We start from the raw sequence: 20,439 nt of genomic DNA, 5'->3' as shown, positions 1-20,439 counted from the left end.
TGCTGGGTTCTGGCGATCCTTCCACCTCAGCCTTCCAAGTAGCTGGAACTACAGGCGTGCGCTACCACACCCAGCTAGTTTTTTTATTTTATTTTAGAGATGAGTTCTCGCCAAGTTGCCCAGGCGGGTCTCAAACCCGCGGGCTCAGGCAATCCACTCACCTCAGCCTCCCAAAACACGGGATTACAGGCTGAGCCACTGAGCCGGGAGCTTTTTTTCTTCTTTATGGCTGTGTAATAATCCATCATGTATATGTACCACGTTTTTTTTTTAATCCAGTCCAGTTTCAGTGGGAAGCAGGGTTGGTTCCATGTCTTTGGTATCGTGAATAGTACTGCAGTAAACATGTGTGTGCAAGTATCTTTTTTGTAGAATGATTTGAGATCCTCTGGATATATTCCCAGAAAGGGGATTACTGGGTCATATAGAATATCAATTTCTAGTTCCTTTAGGAATTGCCACACTGTTTTCCATATAGGTTGAACTAGTTTGCATTCCCACCAACAGTGTAGAAGTGTTCCTTTTCTCTGCATCCTTCCCAGCATCTGTTGTTTTCTGTTTTATTAATGATGGCCATTCTTACTACAGTTAGGTGATATCTCAGTGTGGTTTTGATTTGTATTTCTCTGAGATTAGTGAGACTGAGCATCTTTTCATGTGTCTGTTGGCTGTTCGTATGTCTTCTTTTGAGAAGTATCTATTCATGTCTTTTGCCTACTTTTTGATGGGGCTGTTTGTTTTCTTCCTTTTGGCACATTTGAGTTCCTTGTGGATTCTGGATGTTAGGTCTCTGTCAGATATATAGTCGACAAATATTTTTTTCCATTCTGTGGGCTGTCTCTCCACTTTCTTGATGATTTTTTGTTTTTTTGCTTTGCAGAAGTTTTTCAGTTTGATGAGGTTCCACTTGTCTATCTTATCTCTTATGGCATGGGCACTTGGGGTTTTGATTATGAATTGGTTGCCTATTCCAATTTCTGTAAGGATGTCTCCTGCATTTTCTAAGATTCTTATAGTTTGAGGTGTTCCATTTAGGTCTTTGATCCATTTAGAGTTGATTTTTGTGTATGGTGATAGGTAGGGGTTTCCTTCCTTCCTTCCTTCCTTCCTTCCTTCCTTCCTCCCTCCCTCCCTCCCTCCCTTCCTACCCTCCCCTCCCCTCCTTCCTTCCTTGTCTGAGTCTCACCCTGTTGCCCAGGCTGGAGTGCAGTGATATGCTCACGGCTACCGCAGCCTCGACCTGCTGGGTTCAGGTGATCCTTCCACCTCAGCCTTCCAAGTAGCTGGAACTACAAGCGCGTGCCACTACACCCGGTTAATTTTTTGATTTATTATAGAGATGAGGTCTCTCCAAGTCGCCCAGGCTGGTTTCCAACCTCTGGGCTCAGGCAATCCTCTTGCCTCTGCCTCCCAAAGTGCTGGGATTACAGGTGTGAGCCACCATACCCAGCTGGGGTTCTGTTTCAGTCTTCTGCATGTGATCATCCAGTTTTCCCAGCACCATTTACTGAATAGATTATCCTCTCTAGTGGTTGTTGGTGGAGGCTTTGTCAAAGATGAGCTGGTTGAGAAGTTGAGGTTATGCTTTTGGAATCTATCCCGTTCCATTGGTCTTTATGCCTGTTCTTGTACCAATGCCAGGCTGTTTTGATTATTGTTGCCTTATAATAAGGTTAAAATCTGGAAGTATGATACCTCTCACTTAGTTTCTTTTACTCAGGATTGTTTTGGCTATTCATGGTGGTTTATGTTTCCACATGAACTTCTATATTGTCATTTCCAGGTCTGAGAAGAATGATGTTGGTAACTTAATGGGTATTGCATTGAATCTGTAGATTGCCTTTGGTAGGATGGACATCTTAACAATGTTGATAATTCTAATCCATGAGCATGGAATAGTTTCCCATTTGTTTTTGTCCTCTTTGATTTCTTTGAGCAGTGTGTTGTAGTTTTCATTGTAAAGGTCTTTTACTTCTCTGGTTAGGGAGATGCTGAAGGGCTTTCTTTTTTTCTTCTTTTTTTGTGGCTATTGTGAATGTGATTGTGCTTTTTATTTGGTTTTCTGCCTGTTTGTGGTTGGTGTATATGAATGTGACTGTCTTTTGCACATTTATTTTGTACCCTGAGATTTTGCCAAAGTCTGTTATCAGTGAAAGGAAGTTTTTGACATATTCTTTTGGGTTTTCAAGGCATAGGATCCTATTGTCCACAATGAGGAATAACTTAACTTCCTCTTTTCCTATTTGGATACCACTGATTTCCTTCTCTTGTCTGATTGCTCTAGCTAGGACTTCCAACACTATGTCGAACAGGAGGGGTGAGAGTGGGGGCATCTTTGTCTTGTTTCGATTTTCAGGGGAAATGGTTCCAAATTCTGTCCATTTAGCAAGTGTTGGCTGTGGGTTTATCATAGATGGTTCTTACTATTTTGAGGCATGTTCCCTCTATGCCTACGTGTTCAAGGATTTTTATCCAGAAGGAATGCTGAATTTTGTCAAACGCTTCTTCTGCATCTAATGATATAATCATGTGGTTCTTGTTTTTACATCTGTTGATATATTTAATCACATTTATGGTCTTGTGGATGTTGAACCAGTCCTGCATTCTGGGGATGAAGCCTACTTGGTCATGGTGGATGATTTTTGAGATGTGTTGTTAGATCTGATTTGCTAAAATCTTGTTGAGAGCATATTATTACCTTTAAATTAAATTTGTTCTTCTTTGACTTCTCCTATGAACTGGTTGTAACAACTTAGAGTTTTCTCATTGATGAGTTAAATAAAATCTTTAACATATGTTCATTTTCATATCTGCATGAGAGTCAAGATTTTACCTTTTAAGAAATTATCTTTTAACATTTGTAATGAATTGTTGTTTTGCTATATTACTGAATTAAATTTCATAAAATTCCATTGAAAGGTTTTGCATCTAAATTCACAAACTTTATAGAATATTCTTTCTTAGAACATTCTGCCAGGTTTTGCTATCAGGGTAATGCTAGCTTTCAAAACAATGTGAATAACTCTGCAACATTTTCAATTCTGTAATATAGTTATAGAATTAAACTTGGCTATGTCTAGAAAATTTGAAGAAATCCACTGATAAAAACATCTGTCACCAAAGTAGTTTTAGAATTTTTTTAATAACTGTTTTCAAAGTTTCTACTGTTACACGTCCATTTAGTTTTCAACTTCTCAAAAATTTTTGGCATTTAACATTTTATTAGATATTTTTAATTTATTTATGATTTTCAAATTTATTAAGGTACAATTATGGTAGTATGCCTTTAATTCGAAATTTTTTCTTTTTTTATTTTAAAGATATGGAGTACAATTCAGGATTAGGTATACAAGTGGTCATTGTACAGGTAAAGTTTGGGCCTCCCTTTGGTCCCCACTTTGCCTGGTTTGAGATCAGGTACCCTTACTGATGTTGCGTCCCCTCCCGACCCCGGCAGTATAATTTGAAAAATTTTATTTGTTTTTATATTCCATTCATTATTTAAAATTTACTTATAATTCATTTTTGTTTTTGTTATTAAATTTGCTAAAGGCGCATCTATTTAATTCATTCCCCTGCAAAGAAACCTAGCCCTTAATTTCATGTTATATTGGCTTATTAGTCATGTAATTTCATTTTTCATTTTAATAATAAAATATTTAAAGTTATGAATTTACTTCTGAATACTGTTCTCAAAGTTTTGATAAGTCATTATCTCATTTTTAAAATTAGTCTGCTAGTATTTCCTTGGGCTAACACTGGCATATAAATGTGTTCTAAAATATTCAAGTAGTTGAAGACTTTTGTTTACATTTGCTTTTTAATTTGTAAACATTGTACATTATTGAAGAGTTCTATTTTTAAGAGTTTCCAATGGTTTTGTTTGTGACCTAACATATTACTACAGTACATGTGCTATCTATAAAATATATTTTTTGAAATGTATTAATTTGACCTAATGAATTAGGTTTTCCAAATAGTCTAAAAGTACTTTTTGTGTCTACTTTATTGTCATAGTTAAATTATGTTAAAGTATCCCATATAAATGCTTTTATCATTTTTCTTCTTGTATTGCTAACAGTTTTTTTCTTTACATATTTGGATGCCATGTTTTTGCAAAGAAATGGCTCATGAATACAATGTCTTCAATATGGTTTGTATTGTCTATCAGTATACAATAAATCTCTTGTATCAACATGGTAACTGTTCTTGATTTTTTTTCAAATAAATAAGTGACAAGTTTAAACACTTATTTGGGAATGGGTTGATTAGAAATACGGTGAGACTAAAAGCTGAAAAGCCAATGGGAAACTCTTATAATAGTCCAAATAAGAAACCATGAGTGACTGAATTAAGACAAAGGCAACAGAAAGGTATTTAGCAAGTTAGAAACATTGACTTGGAATTATTTGGATTGGAGAGGGGTAGGGTGAGAGAAAAATTGAGGGTGAAACCTAGATTTCTGACTTAGTTGACCACTATTTAGGAGGCAATATAGAAGGAAGATCTGGGTTGGCTTTTCAGAATGGGTCATTTTCTAAAGTTTCTTCTCTTTCTCTCTCTCTCATTTATTTTATTTTAAAGTTGTGGGGTACAATTCAGGATTAGGTATACAAGTGGTCATCATACAGGTAAAGTTTGGGCCTACCTTTGGTCTCCACTTTGCCTGGTTTGAGATCAGGTACCCTTATTGATGTTGTGTGCCCCCACCCCTTCTTCCCCTGGTAGTTTCTGGCTACTGTCAATCTCTTTCTTGTAGTATTATGATAAATGTTCAGGGTCCACTTATAAGTGAAAACATGTGGTACTCAGTTCTTTGTTTCTGTGATAGATCACTGAGTATTATAGACTCTAAAACCTTCCAAGTTGCTGTGAAGTCCATAATTTTGTTATTCTTTATGGTTGCACAATATTCCATCATGTATACAATTTTTTTACTCAGTCCAGTTTCAATGGGTAGCACAGTTGGGTCCATGTTTTTACTATTGTAAATAATGCTGCAATAGACATGTGTTTGCAGGTATATTTATTGTAAAGTGATTTAAGTTCCTCTGGGTATATTCCCAGAAGGGGGATTGCTGGATCGTATGGAAGGTCAATTTCTAGTTCTTTTAGGAATTGCCATACTGTTTTCCATAGAGGTTGAGTTAGTTTGCATTCCCACCAACAGTGTAGAAGCGTTCCCTTTTCTCTGCATCCTCGCCAGAATCTGTTGTTTTTTGTTTTATTAATGATGGCCATTCTTACTAGGATTAGGTGGTATCTCAATGTGGTTTTGATTTGCATTTCTCTGATGATTAGTGAGGCTGAGCATTTTTTCATGTGTCTGTTGGCTGCTTGTATGTCTTCTTTTGAGAAGTGTCTATTCATGTCTTTTGTCTTCTTTTTAAACAACCACTGGTGAAAGGAGATTCTATTCAGTAAATGGTGCTGGGAAAATTAGCTGACCAAGTGCAGAAGAATGAAACAGGATCCCTACCTATCACCACACACAAAAATCAACTCCAAATGGATCAAAGATCTAAATGTGAAACCCCAAACTTCAACAATCTTAAAAACACAGGAGACACCCTTACTGAAATCAAAATAGACAACCAGTTCTTGATCAAAACCCCAGATGCCCATGCCATAAGAGATAAGATAGACAAATGGGACCTCATCAAACTGAAAAGTTTCTGCAAAGCAAAAGAAACCACCAAGAGAACAGAGAGCCCACACAATGGGGGAAAAAAACCTGCCAATTGCCTATCTGACAAAGGTCTAACATCCGGGATCTACAAGGAAGTCAAATATGCTGAAAATTCCTTCTCTTTATATTTATCTCCAAAGGACTCAAGCCCAGACCTAAAGTTGGATTTTAAAGTTGGATCTTTATCAGTTGATTGCTTATTCAAACCAAAGTCCTTCTACCTTTGTATAAAACACTAGGCTGAATATTCACAAACTTCATGGAAATCACATTTATTTTATGTGCTAAGAGTTCTTTCATAAATTTGAGGGAAAAAAATTGAACTAAGCAAGAAGGAATTAATCTGTGCCACAACCAGGGTAGTCCATATGTGAAGGTTAATTTTTCCACAAGAGGGCAGCATCACCTAATAAATTATGTCATTGAAAGTAACCAATAGGGGACGAGATGGAGAAGCTCAAAGGACAGACCACATGGGTTCGGGGAGCCAAAGGACCAGCCACACCATAAAAACTAAAGGGCCCTGCTATCTTCAAAGTCATAATTATAGCCACTCCTAAGTGACATAGTGGAAGATGTTGCTACAGTAGGAAGAAACAGGACATAGAGGTTACCATGGAAGGATGAGTGGGCAAAACATCTTAACCCTCTCATTCTTGTGGATGACTCAGAAGCCACTTTGGATAGTGTCCAAACTCCCTCGAAGTGCTGGTATCTCCATAAATCAGCCTTTCAGATGTCTGCCAACCCTAATGGTTTCCCCAGCAAATCATGCTTTCTGCAGGTTTGGTTGCAAGACACACTATGCTTTTGATGCTTTCCTTATTTAACAATATTTGATTATTCCAATTATGCTTTTTTATCCCTTAGGGGAAATGACAGCAATGAAATTCACTGATAAACCATTATGTGAGAGATATTTTACATAAATCATCTCATTTAATCCTCACAATAATGCCGTTATATAGAAATTATTTCTTATATGACAGAACTAGGAAGTTACATACATAGGACTGACACCAAAACAAAAACTCTTCCAAATTCACTGTTACCCCTCCAAGAAGCATTATTTAAAACTTAGATTATGACTGATCTGAGATTGAAGCAGTGATAATGTACCTACTCTATAAAGCATTATTTAACATGTCATCTCCTAACCAGGTACATGGGTAGTCATGGCTTAATTTTAGGTACCAACAGATAATATAAGTCAACGGGATCCTATATAACCTCATCCTTTCTAAATCTAAACCCTTTCCCCTTAAATATTCTCTCTTCACCATGAATCATTTATACTTATTTGGATATAGAACTTGGAAGCAGTGGAAGAATTAAAGATGGCTTCTGTGTTTCTGGCTTGGTTTACAGAGTACATGGTGGTCCTGGTCACAGAGATAGGGAGTTTGGGAGGAGAAAAAGATGATGTGTTCAGTTTGGAGCACGCTGTATTTGAAATAATCCTGGCATATCTAAGTCCAGTGAGAAGTTGGTTATATGGTTTAGGGCACAAGAGATGCACCCATCCACGCATAGGTACTCATGGAAACTGTAAGACTAGGTGAGATTTGCCACAGTATGTTAATGAATTTAGAAAAGGTGGAACTAGGAGAAATACTAACATTCAAGGGATGGTCAAATGAAAAGCAGATAGCAAAGGAGCTTGGTTATAAAAAAAGTAGATGGAGATGTAAGAAAAAAGGAAATAGAGTATTTTGAAAGTAAGTTTTTTTAAAACTGATACGCAATATCTGTACATATTTTGGGGGCATGTGATATTTAGATACATGTTTATAATGTGTAATAATCAAATTAGGAAAATTGGGATATCCATCACCTCAAACATTTATTCTTTCTTTATGTTGGGAACATTTGAATTATTCTCTTCTAGCTATTTAAAAATATACAATAAATTATTGTTAAATATAGTCACCCTACTGAACTATCAAATACTGATCTTATTCCTTCTAACAGTATTTTTATATCCATCAATCAACATCTCGTCATCCTCACTTCTACATGGTTCCCAGTGTCTGCTAACCACCAATCTATTCTCTATTTCCATGAAATCCACATTTTTAGCTCCCATATATGAGTGAGAACATGTGATATTTGTCTTTCTGTGCCTGGATTATTTTACTTAAGACAAAGATCTTCAGTTCCATCCATGTTGCTGCAAATGCCAGGATTTCATTCTTTTTATGGCTGGATACTATTCGATCATGAAAATATATCACACTTCCTTTATCTATTCGTTTGTTGATGCACACAGGTTGATTCTACATTTTGGCTATTGTGAATAGTGCTGCAATAAACACAGGAGTGCAGATATGGAAATTGGCCCAACTTCCCCATGGAACTAGTGGTTACAATTTTTTTAATTAACATGGAAGTTGATCCTCCCAGGCTTAAAGCCTGAAATTTAAATTTATCTTATCTGAGTTCCTTTCTCAGGAAACCAACTCTCAGGCCTACAGTATCAAGAAACTGAATCTCACCAGATCACACTGTCCAGACAGTGAGATGCCAGACACCTCCTGTTTATCAACTCCTCTCTCTCACACATCCTTAATTCCTGTTTTCTTCATTCCTGTCCCACTATGTAAGCCCCTGACTTCAGTGGGACTGGGAGCTGGATTTAACACAATTTTTCATTCTCCTCATCTGATATCACCCAAATAAAGGCTTCTTTCCCTGGCAATACTTGTCTCAGTGATTGACTTTCTGTAGGGCAAGCAGCAGGACCTCAACCAAACCCCTGGTACTGTGGTAACAATATCTCCTTTATATATTAATTTCCTTTATTTTAAATATATACCCAATAGTAGGACTGCTAGGTCATATGGTAGTTCTATTTTTAGTTTTGTGAGAAATCACCCTACTGTTTTACATAATGACTGTACTAATATACATTTCTAACAACAGCGTACCAGGGTTCCCCTTTTTTCTGCAGTGTCACTGGCATCCATAATTTTTTTCTTTTTGATAAAAGCCTTTTTAAATGGGGTGAGATAATATCTAGTTGTGGTTTTTATTTGCACTTCCCTGATATTTAGTGATGTTGACCATTTTTTATATGCCTGTTTCATTTGCATGTTTTCTTTTAAAAATGTTTATACACTAGTGCATGCCTATAATTCTGGCTATTCGGAAGGCTGAGGTGGAAGGATAGCCGGAACCCAGCAGGTGAGGCTGTGGTGGCCAGGAGCGGCCACTGCACTCCAGTCTGAGCGACAGTGAGACTCGGACTCAAAAAAAAAAAAAAATGTTTATACACAGCTTTGCCTATTTTTAAAGCAGATTGTTTCATTTTTTGCTATTAAGTTTCATAAGGGAAAACAAAGGGCATAAGCTAGAGCAACAATATAAAATGTCATATATAAGACATATGAAGATTGAAAATAATCAATTGAGTCAGACTCGGTGGCTCAGCCTGTAATCTCGCGCCTTGGGAGGCTGAGGTGAGTGGATTGCCTGAGCCCGTGGGTTCGAGACCCACCTGGGCAGGTGAGACCTCATCTCTACAATAAATCAAAAATCAGCCGGGTGTGGTAGCGCGCGCCTGTAGTTCCGGCTACTTGGAAGGCTGAGGCGGGAGGATCGCCGGAGCCCAGCGGGTCGAGGTTGCGGTGGCCGGGAGTGGCCACTGCACTCCAGTTTGTGCGACAGAGGGAGACTCCAACTCAAAAAAAAAGAAAAAAAAAGAAAATAGTCAATTGAGGTTATTATTAAAAAGTCAAAAAAAACCCCAAAACAGATGTTGATGAGGATGAAAATAAAACAGAATGCTTATACACTGTTTGTAAGATGTAAATTAGTATAACCTCCATGGAAAACAGTATGGAGATTTATCAAAGAGTTAAAAATAGAACTACCATTCAATCCAGCTATCTCATTACCCTACCGGGTTTCTACCCAAAGGATAACATATCATTATATAAAAAATACCTGCACTTTTATGTTTATCACAGTACTAGTCACAATAGCAAAATCATGGAATCAACCTATGCTCATCAGCAGATGATTAGATAAAGAAAATTCCACATCACGGAATATTACTCAGTCATAAAAAGGAATGAAATCATGTCTTCTGCAGTAACATAGATGGAACTGAAGGCCATTATTCTAAGTAAAACAACTCAGAAACAGAAAGTCAAATATCACATATTCTCACTTATAAGTGAGAGCTAAACAATGAATACATATAAACATATAGAGTGAAATAATAAACACTGGAGACTCCAAAAGGTGGAAGGGTGGGAGGGGAGAGGGATTAAAATTTACATGATGGATACACAAAAAGTCCTGACTTCACCACTACACAATACATGCATGTAATAAAATTGCACATCTATGCCCTACCTAAATCTATACAAAATAATAAATTAAATGAAAGACTATATGTAAAATTTTTAAAAAAGAAGAAAAATGAGAAAATATTCCACTGACTTTGACAATTAGGAGATAATTTGTATCTTTTGACAAAGTAGTTTCAGTGGAGTTCTGAGGGTCAAATTCAGATTGCAGAGAATGGAGAGAAAAATGGCAAGCGAAGAAGTGGAGACAGTAAATATACACTCTCCTTTTGAAACTGAGTATGAACAAAAGGAGAAATTGGTACAGCCATTATGGAAAACAGTAGCCAGAGGTAGAAGTGGGAGTGTGGGAAAATGCTTTTTATTATTTTTTAATAGAAATAATTAAGGTGAATAGCCAGGAATGAGAGAATGGTTAATATCTATAATGTTTATTAGGGCCTTCAAAGCTGCCCCCTTGACTTCCTCTACCAAAGCCACCAGTACCACTACTGACAGGACAATAAGTGTTGCACCTTTATACTTGTTACCTGAAAGAAATGGTTTAATTGTTAATGTATGTAGACTTAAACACTTTTGTTTGGTAAAATTTGAGGTATTTGTATTTTTCTTTATTCATAAGCTTTGTAGATTAGAATAGTGATGATGCTCATCATTTTGAATGTTAAAACGTGTTTGTGACTTTTGCTAAATATGAGTATTTCATAGTACTGTAAAATCTATGTAGTTAATCTCAATAAAGAAATCATTTTGGATAATTCAAAAATGTTATTAGTGCTCTCTTACAGTTATTAAGCAAGGCTGTAACAGTAATGCTTTGGTTGCTTTAACTAAACCTAGTCATTTAAATATGAAAATGATTTTGTTTTTTAGTTTGTGTGAATAGACCTGAAGATAGAAGCATAGTGAAAACTAATGTCAATAAGGGGTAGATAGGGTAGTATATTTGGGGGTGGGTGGGTGAGGATGTTTAATTTATATAAACCATTGATGTTCTGTGAAATATGAATTGCTGCCTACATTTAATAGATTCTGAATATTCACATATTCTGAGCTGGATTATTAAGGATATCTTTGTCCTGTGCTGATTTTTCCAAATAAATCTTTTGAATCTTAAAAAAAGGAAATAATTAAGATGGAAAAAACTTAGGCATATATATAGGATAAAGGAAACAAACCCATAGAAAGGGAGTAGTATGAGCTCCAGTAGTACAAAGTAAAGATGTAGCAGCAAAATGAAAGAAAGGCCATATGAAAAGCTCACCAAAAGGCAGGTGCTTCCTTCCTTCTGCTTATGTCACTCCACTTACCTGGAATGCTTTATACTTCTGATAGTTTCGTTTTCAAATTATACTTATCCTTTAGCTTAAATTTCACCTCCTCTGTAAAGTCTTATACTATCAATCCCTTCTAAAGTGTTCTCTTTCTCTAACTCTAATAGCAGTTTCGGTCTGAACAATCCATTTGGCAACCACACACTACCCTGTCAAACTTCCTTTATTGCTTTCTTTCTTTTCTTTCTTTTTTTTTTTGAAAGCACACACGTTTACAGCTGCACTATTCACAATAGCAAAAACATGGAATCAACACCACTGCACATCAAAAGCAGATTGGATAAAGAAAATGTGGTACATGTGTACAATGGAGTATTATGCAGCCATAAAGAACAAAATCATGGAATTTGCCACAAACTAGATGGAGTTAGAGACCATCATACTTAGTGATCATTCACAGAAACAAAGAACTGAATACAGAATGTTCTCACTCATAAGTGGGACCTGAACATTAAGCACATTAGTACAAGGAAGGGATCAGGAGTCGATAGACATAGCCAGGGAGGGAGGAGAGGGAAGAGGTACGTAGCATCACAAAGGTACCTGGTCCTAAACCAGGGGAAGTGAGAGACAGTTGGAGGTCCAAACTTCACCTGCACGAAGCCTGCTTATGTAACTAACCCTGACTTATACCCCTCATATCTATAATAAAAAACATATATATTTTGCTAATGAGTCATATGTGTGTCTTTCCCCCGTTAGACTATACTCAAGGGCAGGGTTTCTATCTTAGTGTTTGCCACAACCTCCAGAGTGCCGACCATGGCTGGCAGTAGGGTCTCTTTAAGTCTTCAATAATATGTAGTTGTGGAGTAGTAGTCTATTATAAAGGAGGAGACAGAAAAATGCTGGGTTAGGTAAAGGCCCTTGATGTGAAGTAAGTCATTTAGTCCTGTCAATAACAAATATGGAAACTGAATCTTGCAGAGGTAAATTAAATTCATCCAAGATGATATGGTTAGTACGTGGCAGTGCCAGGATTTAAACCAAAGGCTCTCTCTCCTATTCTGCTTTAGTTGTCTGCAAAATTTTGTTCATGTGGAACACCTCTTTCCTTGATGATATTGATAGAGGCACGATCTATTGAGTCCTTATTACCAAACAAGTAGTTTCAGTGGCCTCTACAGCTTATGGTGAAATCTCCCTTTACCTTACCTCCTGACAATCAGCTTGAGGATCCGGAAGGAGCCTTTGATGAGAATGAGGGCCTCTTGGCGGGAGCCATATAGTGGAGTGCCATTGATATTCACCAGCTCATCACCAGTCCTCATCTTCTGGGACAAGGCTGCCTTGCCTCCATCTTCAATCTGTGTAGGGGAGATCAAAACAGAAAGCAAGTGCTGAGGTAAATTTCTCCCCAAAATTCGACTTCCTGGTTTCTCCCAAACCAGAGTCACAGGCAGTACTAAGGGATGGCTTCAAGCACCTTCCAGGAGTAGCTCGGGAAATCACAAGTCAGTATTTAGTGAAGGAAAGGCTTGGGCAAGACCTTGAGAAAGAAGGCAGCACAGAAATAATGTCATTCTTGTCTAGAGGAATGAACAGTCCATTTGGGGATACTGGCACATATAAATAAGAAAATGATGGTTGGGGCCGGGCTTGGTGGCTCAACCTGTAATCCCAGCACTTTGGGAGGCCAAGGCGAGTGGGTTGCCTGAGCTCGTGGGCTCGAGACCAGCCTGGGGAACTTGGCGAGATCTCGTCTCTACAATAAATTAAAAAAAAAAAAAAAATCCGGGAGTGGCAGTGCTTGCCTGTAGTTCTGGCTACTTGAAAGGCTGAGGCAGAAGGATCTCGAGATCCCAGCAGTTTGAGGCTGCGGTGACCGAGAGGCATGCCACCGTCCTCCAGCCAGTTGGCAGGAAAGGTAATGAAACTGGTGACGGAGTGAGATTCCAACTCAAAAAAAAAAAAAAAAAAAAGAAAGAAAATGTTGGTTGGAAGGAACCCCCCCCCCCCCCCCCAGTGTGTCATCTAAAGTAGCATCATGGCATAGCAAAATGTGCATACAAAATAGAGCCAGAAGAGGTAGGTTACAGCAAAATGACCTTTGGCAAGTTCTTTCCTATCTTTGCGCAGGCTTTAAAGTCTGACAAACTTGAGTTTGAATCCTGGCTCTGCTTCCTAGCTATGTGACCCTGAGCAAGTTACCTAATATCTCTGTGTTTCAATAATTTTCTGTGTGAAATGTAGATAACAAGAATAGCTACCTCACAAGGCTGTTAGTATATGAAATGTCTGGGAGCAGTAAGTCTTCCAGAAACAAGGGCTCTCATTATCATAACAAAAGGCTTTACCCCAGAGACCTTGAAGGTGGCTTCCAGTTCAACATTCTGTGAGTAGAATGGCAAATTCAAAAAATACAAAGTAGGTACATACAAAGTAGCCACTCATTTATCCATGTCTTTTCAGCAAGTGCTTATTAGCACAGTGTTTTCAGTGTCTGGCACACAGTGAACATTCAGCAAAAGCTGGAAATACGGGCGTTTACTGTTTCAACACAGCCTATAGAATTTCCATTGATCAGGTCAATCTGAGAAAGAAGATTGTCAGGCTTAGGGGCAGTAAAAGCAAAGACAAAAATAGTAATCACTGGGGTAGGCAACAGCAAAGCAAAGCAGAATGCTCTCGGGGTCCTGCTTATGGTTAATTTTATATGCACCATTCCTTTTACCACAAAGGTGAATTCTACCTATTGGAACATCAATTCTGTCTATGGTGACAAGAGCCATCTCATTCATCCATTAATCACTCAAGTATTTAGTGAATCTCTGTTGTGTACAGGACAACATGCTAAGTGTCAGAGACATAGAAATGAAAAAAGCTCATAGCTCCCAGCCTCAGGGGCAAATTTTTCTAAAGTTTGTACGTCTACAAAGATGGTCAGGTAAAAAAGGGTCCAACCCACTGATACAATCAAGAGTCATTTATTTGTTTGTTTGTTTTCCAGGGGCAGGAAAGGTAATGAAACTGGCCCAACTTCCCCAAAGAACTAATGGTTACAATTTATTTTTGAATGAACATAGTACTTGACCCTCCTGGTATTAAAGCTTGAAACGTAAATTTTTCTTATCTGAGTTTCTTTCTCAGGAAACCAACCCTCAGGCCAACAGTATCAAGAAACTGAAACTCACCAAATCCTGCATCCAGTCAATGAGATGCCAGACCCCAATTCCTGTTTTCCGACTTCTCTTCCTTACTCCTTCCCAATTCTTGTTTTCTATATTTCTGCTCCATTATATAAACCCCTGACTTCAGTAGGACAGAGAAATTGATTTGAGACAATCTCCCATTCTCCTTTGCTGATATCACCCAAATACAAAGCCTTCTTCCCTGGCAATACTTGTTGTCTCAGTGGTTGGTTTTTCATGCAGTAAACAACAGAACCCTAACTGAACCCCTGGAATTGGGTAACTGCTTTTGGTTCCCTGACTGGGAAAGTATTGCTCATGGTTCAACTGCTGTGGGGCAGGAGAGTTTCAGGAACTCTCCTAGCAGCTGCCCAACTCTTTTTGGTCAAAGGTGGATTTCACTCTCTCACTCTCTAGCCCTTCTGTTACTGGCATTCATAATTTGACATCTGCAACCAACATCCAGGTTTTCATGAGTAGTTGTCAACAGGATCTCCTTCTCTCGATTTGCAGAACATCAAGGGAGTTTCTATTTGAAGGTTGAACGAGTCCAACCAATTGAGAGGAAAACATCACACTGTTTCAGTTTGGACACTCTTTGGGGTCTTGTTAGTAATTGTGCATGTTTCTAGACAAGTAAATATCTTTTGTGGGTACAAGTAAATATCTTTTGTGGGTACCAGACAGTGAGATCTACGCCAATCAATTTGGGGAACTCCAACAGAGTTTCCATTTGAAGATTCAACAAGTCCAACCGACTGAGAGAAGGAAGCACCCTGTTTTAGTTTGGACATTCCTAGGGCTTGTTGGTCACTATTGCAGTAGATCATATTTTGATAACTGTTTGTTCACATGTGTGTGTCAATATAGTCATGGGAAATTAGAATTAGATCCCAGAATGCAGCCTGCTCAGATGCATTCTTTAGAATTGGTCTGAATATAGCTATGAGCCAATGGAACAAAGGAAAATGATAGTCTTTGTACTGCTGCTTAGCCTCAGAAATCTCTGGAGTCTGGGGAGGTTGGAGTCATTTAGCTGTTGAATGGGAAAGTAGGATGGAGTTCTGTGTATCCAGGCTTTTATGCTGCTGTTTTAAGCAGGGTTGAGCCTGGTTAGTATGTGATGTTTTTCTGCAGTGCTGTTTGGCCCCAGTGTTATTGAGAATCTGGGGAAGTCTGGCTTTTAAAACATCAAACTACCATGGAAACTGCTTTACCCAAAATTTTGGTTCACAGCCTTCATTGGATTAACATATTTGTAAGCCTGTGAGTTTTATTGGTATCTCGTGCCTAGAGTTATCTTTATTTATGTGGTAACATGTTTAGGTGTGTTTATGTGTATGTACATTTATGCTGTGTCTATAGGGTATCAAATTGGCTTATAAACAAAAGAGTGTTCATAAATTAAGTAAATAAGTCCAAGTGGGCATCCCCCTTGGGTCCCCTCCCGCTCTGGGAGCTTTTCTGTCCTCTCAATAAATCCTGCTTTCTCAAAAAATAAAAAAATAAGTTCAAGCATTCTTCAAGTTCACATGACTTAAGTAAATCTTTAATAAATAAGCTGGCTTTATGAATATTGCTATAATTTAAAAAAAAGAAATGTCTTCACTATTGTCAGTGTACATTTTTGTCTGAGTTTCATATTTGTCTCTGCTAGATATTTTAAGGTGTCAATGTTTGGCAGAAAAGGTTATAAGACTGTAAACCCAACCTAGAACAAATGGTCTTTGCGTGTGTGCTTTTTTGTGTGAGACTAGTTTAATGTTGTTAGTTTAATAAAAAAAGCTGCATCTTCTTAGTTATTAGTAAAAATACCCATGTACTTTAATTTTCTTGCTTGGGTGAACTCCTAACACGCACAGTTTATGAAAATGGTTAACAACAAAATCATGACTAGCTTTGTCTAACATCTCAGTTCTCATAAGTAATCTAGATAAACAGATAAAAAGGAATGAAATATAAATAAGGCAAATGCAATAGGTAAACCTATGTAATTTAAAATCTTGAAATTATTTTGAATTCTCATTAGATATCTGGGTCATATCCAATTAAGACAGGATTATGATACAAGGAAACAAAAAATTGTTGCATTAAAATTATGACAATTCTCACCTATAAAATGCTCTTTACTATAAGGCTGCAATAATCAAAACAGCTTGGTACTGGTACATGAACAGGCAATAGATCAATGGAAAAGGATAGAGATTCCAGAAACAAAACCTCAGTTTCTCAACCAACTCATTTTCAACAAAGCATCCACCAACAACCACTGAGGAGAGGAGAACCTATTCAGTAAATGATGCTGGGAAAACTGGCTGACCACATGCAAAAGATTGAAACAAGACCCCTACCTATCTCCATACACAAAAACCAGCTCTAAGTGGATCAAAGACCTAAATGTAAAACCTCAAACTATATGAATCTTAGAAAATGCAGGAGACACCTTTACGGAAATTGGAATAGGCAACCAGTTCCTGATCAAAACCCCAGATGCCCATGCCATAAAAGATAAGATAGACAAGTTAGACAAGTGGGACCTCATCAAAGTAAGAAGTTTCTGCAAAGCAAAATAAACCATCAAGAGAGTGGGGAGACAGCCCACAGAATGGGAAAAAAATATTTGCTAACTGCATATCTGACAAAGGCCTAACATTCAGGATTTACAAGGAACTCAAATGTGCTGAAAGGAAAAAAACAAACAGTCCTATTAAAAAGTGGAAAAAATATATGAATAGATACGTCTCAAAAGAATACATATAAGGCCGGGCTAGGTGACTCAGCCTGTAATCCTGCACTTTGGGAGGCTGAGGTGAGTGGATTGCCTGAGCCCGAGTGTTCGAGACCTGCCTGGGCAGCGAGACCTCATCTCTACGATAAATCAAAAAAATAGCCGGGCGTGGTAGCGCGCGCCTGTAGTTCCGGCTCCTTGGAAGGCTGAGGCAGAAGGATCGCTGGAGCCCAGCAGGTCGAGGCTGCGGTGGCTGGGAGCAGCCACTGTACTCCAGTCTGGGTGACAGAGTGAAACTCCAACTCCAAAAAAAAAAAGAAATTATCTAAAGGTTGATTCAAATTATGAACTTGGAAGGGTTATTTGTGAAACAAGGGAAAAAAAGAACCGGTAAGTAAGAGATAGAGATGTGAAAAAAAGTTATAAATATGAAGATGTGTTTTTGGTAAGGAAGGTTATAAGGAAAAGAGAATGATTTTATATGAGAGTGAATATCTCAGAAGTGCAACTTTGTTTTGTCTTGCTGTTTTCTTTGCCTTTTGGTAAATGGTCTAATAAATAGATTTTACATTTTATCAAGATGATGCCTGTGACATCTTCCTTGGGTTTTTGATTGGTTAGGAAAACTGAGATTCAAAAGAATTTAGGTATTTACATTCATGTCACTTTCTGTATTACTTTTAACGTCTTTTGATAATCACTTTTGTTAAATTAGAAACTATTATTTTACAATGACCTCTGATTCTGTTTTGGTTGAATATTCTGAGCTGAGCCTTTTAATGTCTTTGATAAACATTCTATTAACTAATACTTCTGCTGTTAAGTTACAGGACTTTGACTCCTGAATCTGAAAAAGGCATTAACTTCTGTCATTAGTCGAAGCCTCATTTTTCAGACCCAGATAATCAAAATGAACTACTTATGTGAAACACAGGGCCAGAAATTAAAGCTATTTACTTGCTCTAGGCCTAGGAACTATCATGGAAGAGGTGGGTGTGTGAAATTGTAAGGGCCAATTTTGAGAAATAATAATTAATTCAGAGTTTTCCTATGGATTAAGGATTGATAACAGAAGTACATTGCTGCAGGGCCAGCATCTGGACCCCCGTGTTGGAATGGCAGAGTTCTCTTGAAGCACTGACCTACTCTTTAACAGAAAAATTGTGTGTGTATGTGGGGGGGATGTTATGCAGAGTTTGTGGAAATCTTGCCTTGTATTAAGGCTAATTAAAGTTAGATGGATTTGCCCTGGCTGACTTTGAAACCTTAGACTAATGTCAAATTAGTTCCATTAAATTAAAATAGTCTTAGGCTACCAGGACATTTTCTAAGTATATCTACATTTATAAAAACAAGTGGGACTTAATTAAACTAAAAAGCTTCCACACAGCAAAAGAAATAATCAACAGACCAAATAGGCAACCTATAGAATGGGAGAAGATATTTGCAAACTATACATCTGACAAAAGACTAATATCCACAATCTACAAAGAACTCTATTAAACCAGCAAGAAAAACCAAATAACCCCATTTAAAAAGTGGGCAAACAACAATTAAAATCACAATGAGCTACCACCTTACACCAGAGTGGCCACTATTAAAAAATAAAAAACAATAGATATGGAGATAAGGGAATGCTTATCCACTGTTGGTGGGAGTTTAAATTAGTACAACCCCTATGGAAAACGGTATGGAGATTACTCAAAGAACTAAAAGTCGATGTACAATTTGATCCAGCAATCTACTCTAAAGAACAGATGTCAGTATACTAAAAAGACCTGCACCTGCATGTTAATCACAACACAATTCACAATTGCAAAGCTGTAAAATCAACCTAAATGCCCATCAACTGATCGGTGGATAATGAAAATGTGACACACACACACACACACACACACACACACACACAAAGCACAGCTATCAAAAAGAATGAAATAATGTATTTTGCAACAACTTGGATGTAATTGGAGAATATCATCCTAAGTGAACTAACTTAGGAACAGAAAACCAAACACCGCATGTTCTCACTTATAAATGGGAGTTAAACTAAGGATCTGCAAGGACATAAATAATAGTATAATGGACATTGGAAACTTGAAGGGAGAGGGGGAGAACGGTGGAGGAACGAAAAATCACCTATTGGGTACAATGTGCACAGGTGGAAGCGGTGAGTACTCTTAAAGCCCAGACCAAAACTATTCGTATCTCCCAAAGCTATTGAAATTTAAAAAATAAAATAAATAAATAAATAATAAAATAGTCTTAGACTACCAGGACATTTTACAAGTCGATCTAAATTCATAAATATCGAATAACAAAACAAGCAACCATAGTTTTATCATATACACATATATGTCATATTCATTTACATTCTAGATTGGCCATAAGTTAAAATGTGAAAAGAGATGCACAAATTCCTTTAGGGCATGCTAGTAGTCATTTTTGCTACTTTACAAAATACAAAAAGGTATACAAAATATATAAGGGTATTCACAGAACATAGTCAACCTTCACTGGAGTTCTGACATGGCTAAAGTACTTACCTATGATAGATAGTTATCAGTTACCTGCATCCTAATTTCTCCGTGACTGTGAAACTTCCCTAATTAGTTGCTTTGGTTAAAGATGTAACTAAAATGAGTGATATATTTGCTATAAAGAGATATGAATACACAAGATGATGGGTGTGTTTTTTTCCATTTGTCTATTAAGAAAACTAGTAAAGGGCCGGGCTCTGTGGCTCAGCCTGTAATCCCAGTACTTTGGGAGGCCGAGGCGAGTGGATTGCCTGAGCCCGCGGGTTCGAGACCCGCCTGGGCAATTTGGCGAGACCTTGTCTCTACAATAAATCAAAAAAACTAGCCGGGCGTGGTAGTGCGCACCTGTAGTTCCAGCTACTCGGAAGGCTGAGGCAGAAGGATCACCGGAGCCCAGCAGGTTGAGGCCGCGGTGGCTGGGAGCGGCCACTGCACTCCAGTCTGGGCGAAAGAGTGAAACTCCAACTCAAAAACAAAAAAAAGAAAACTAGTAAAGTTTTACTAAGACCGTAAGTTAAATATAGCATATATACCTTGTCTTATACATACTGGGGGGTGCCAAAAAATGTATATACATTTTAAGAGATGTTATCCATGCATTGATTTTAGTTTACCATAATCAGAAGTGTCTGATGTGTCTTAATATAAGTTGTTAATAATAATTGTTACATTGTTATATACCAAAGAAAGAACTAAATTTCCTTGTT

General features: G+C 37.7%; 1 protein-coding gene across 1 annotated transcript in view; it reads right to left on the bottom strand.

Moving 5' to 3' along the window:
• The window catches only part of SHROOM4 (shroom family member 4), a 261,232-nt gene that overhangs the window by 103,543 nt on the left and 137,250 nt on the right, over nt 1-20,439 (bottom strand). Inside the window, exon 2 of the mRNA XM_008054957.2 lies at nt 12,492-12,643. Coding sequence (XP_008053148.1) covers nt 12,492-12,643 — 152 coding nt within the window. The remainder of the gene's footprint in view (nt 1-12,491; nt 12,644-20,439) is intronic.

Source organism: Carlito syrichta, unplaced genomic scaffold (genome assembly GCF_000164805.1).
Source record: "Carlito syrichta isolate Samal-C Ts95f unplaced genomic scaffold, Tarsius_syrichta-2.0.1 Scaffold301624, whole genome shotgun sequence".
In the NCBI taxonomy this organism is placed as follows: Eukaryota; Metazoa; Chordata; class Mammalia; order Primates; family Tarsiidae; genus Carlito; species Carlito syrichta.
This window is presented reverse-complemented; position numbering and strand designations above follow the sequence as displayed.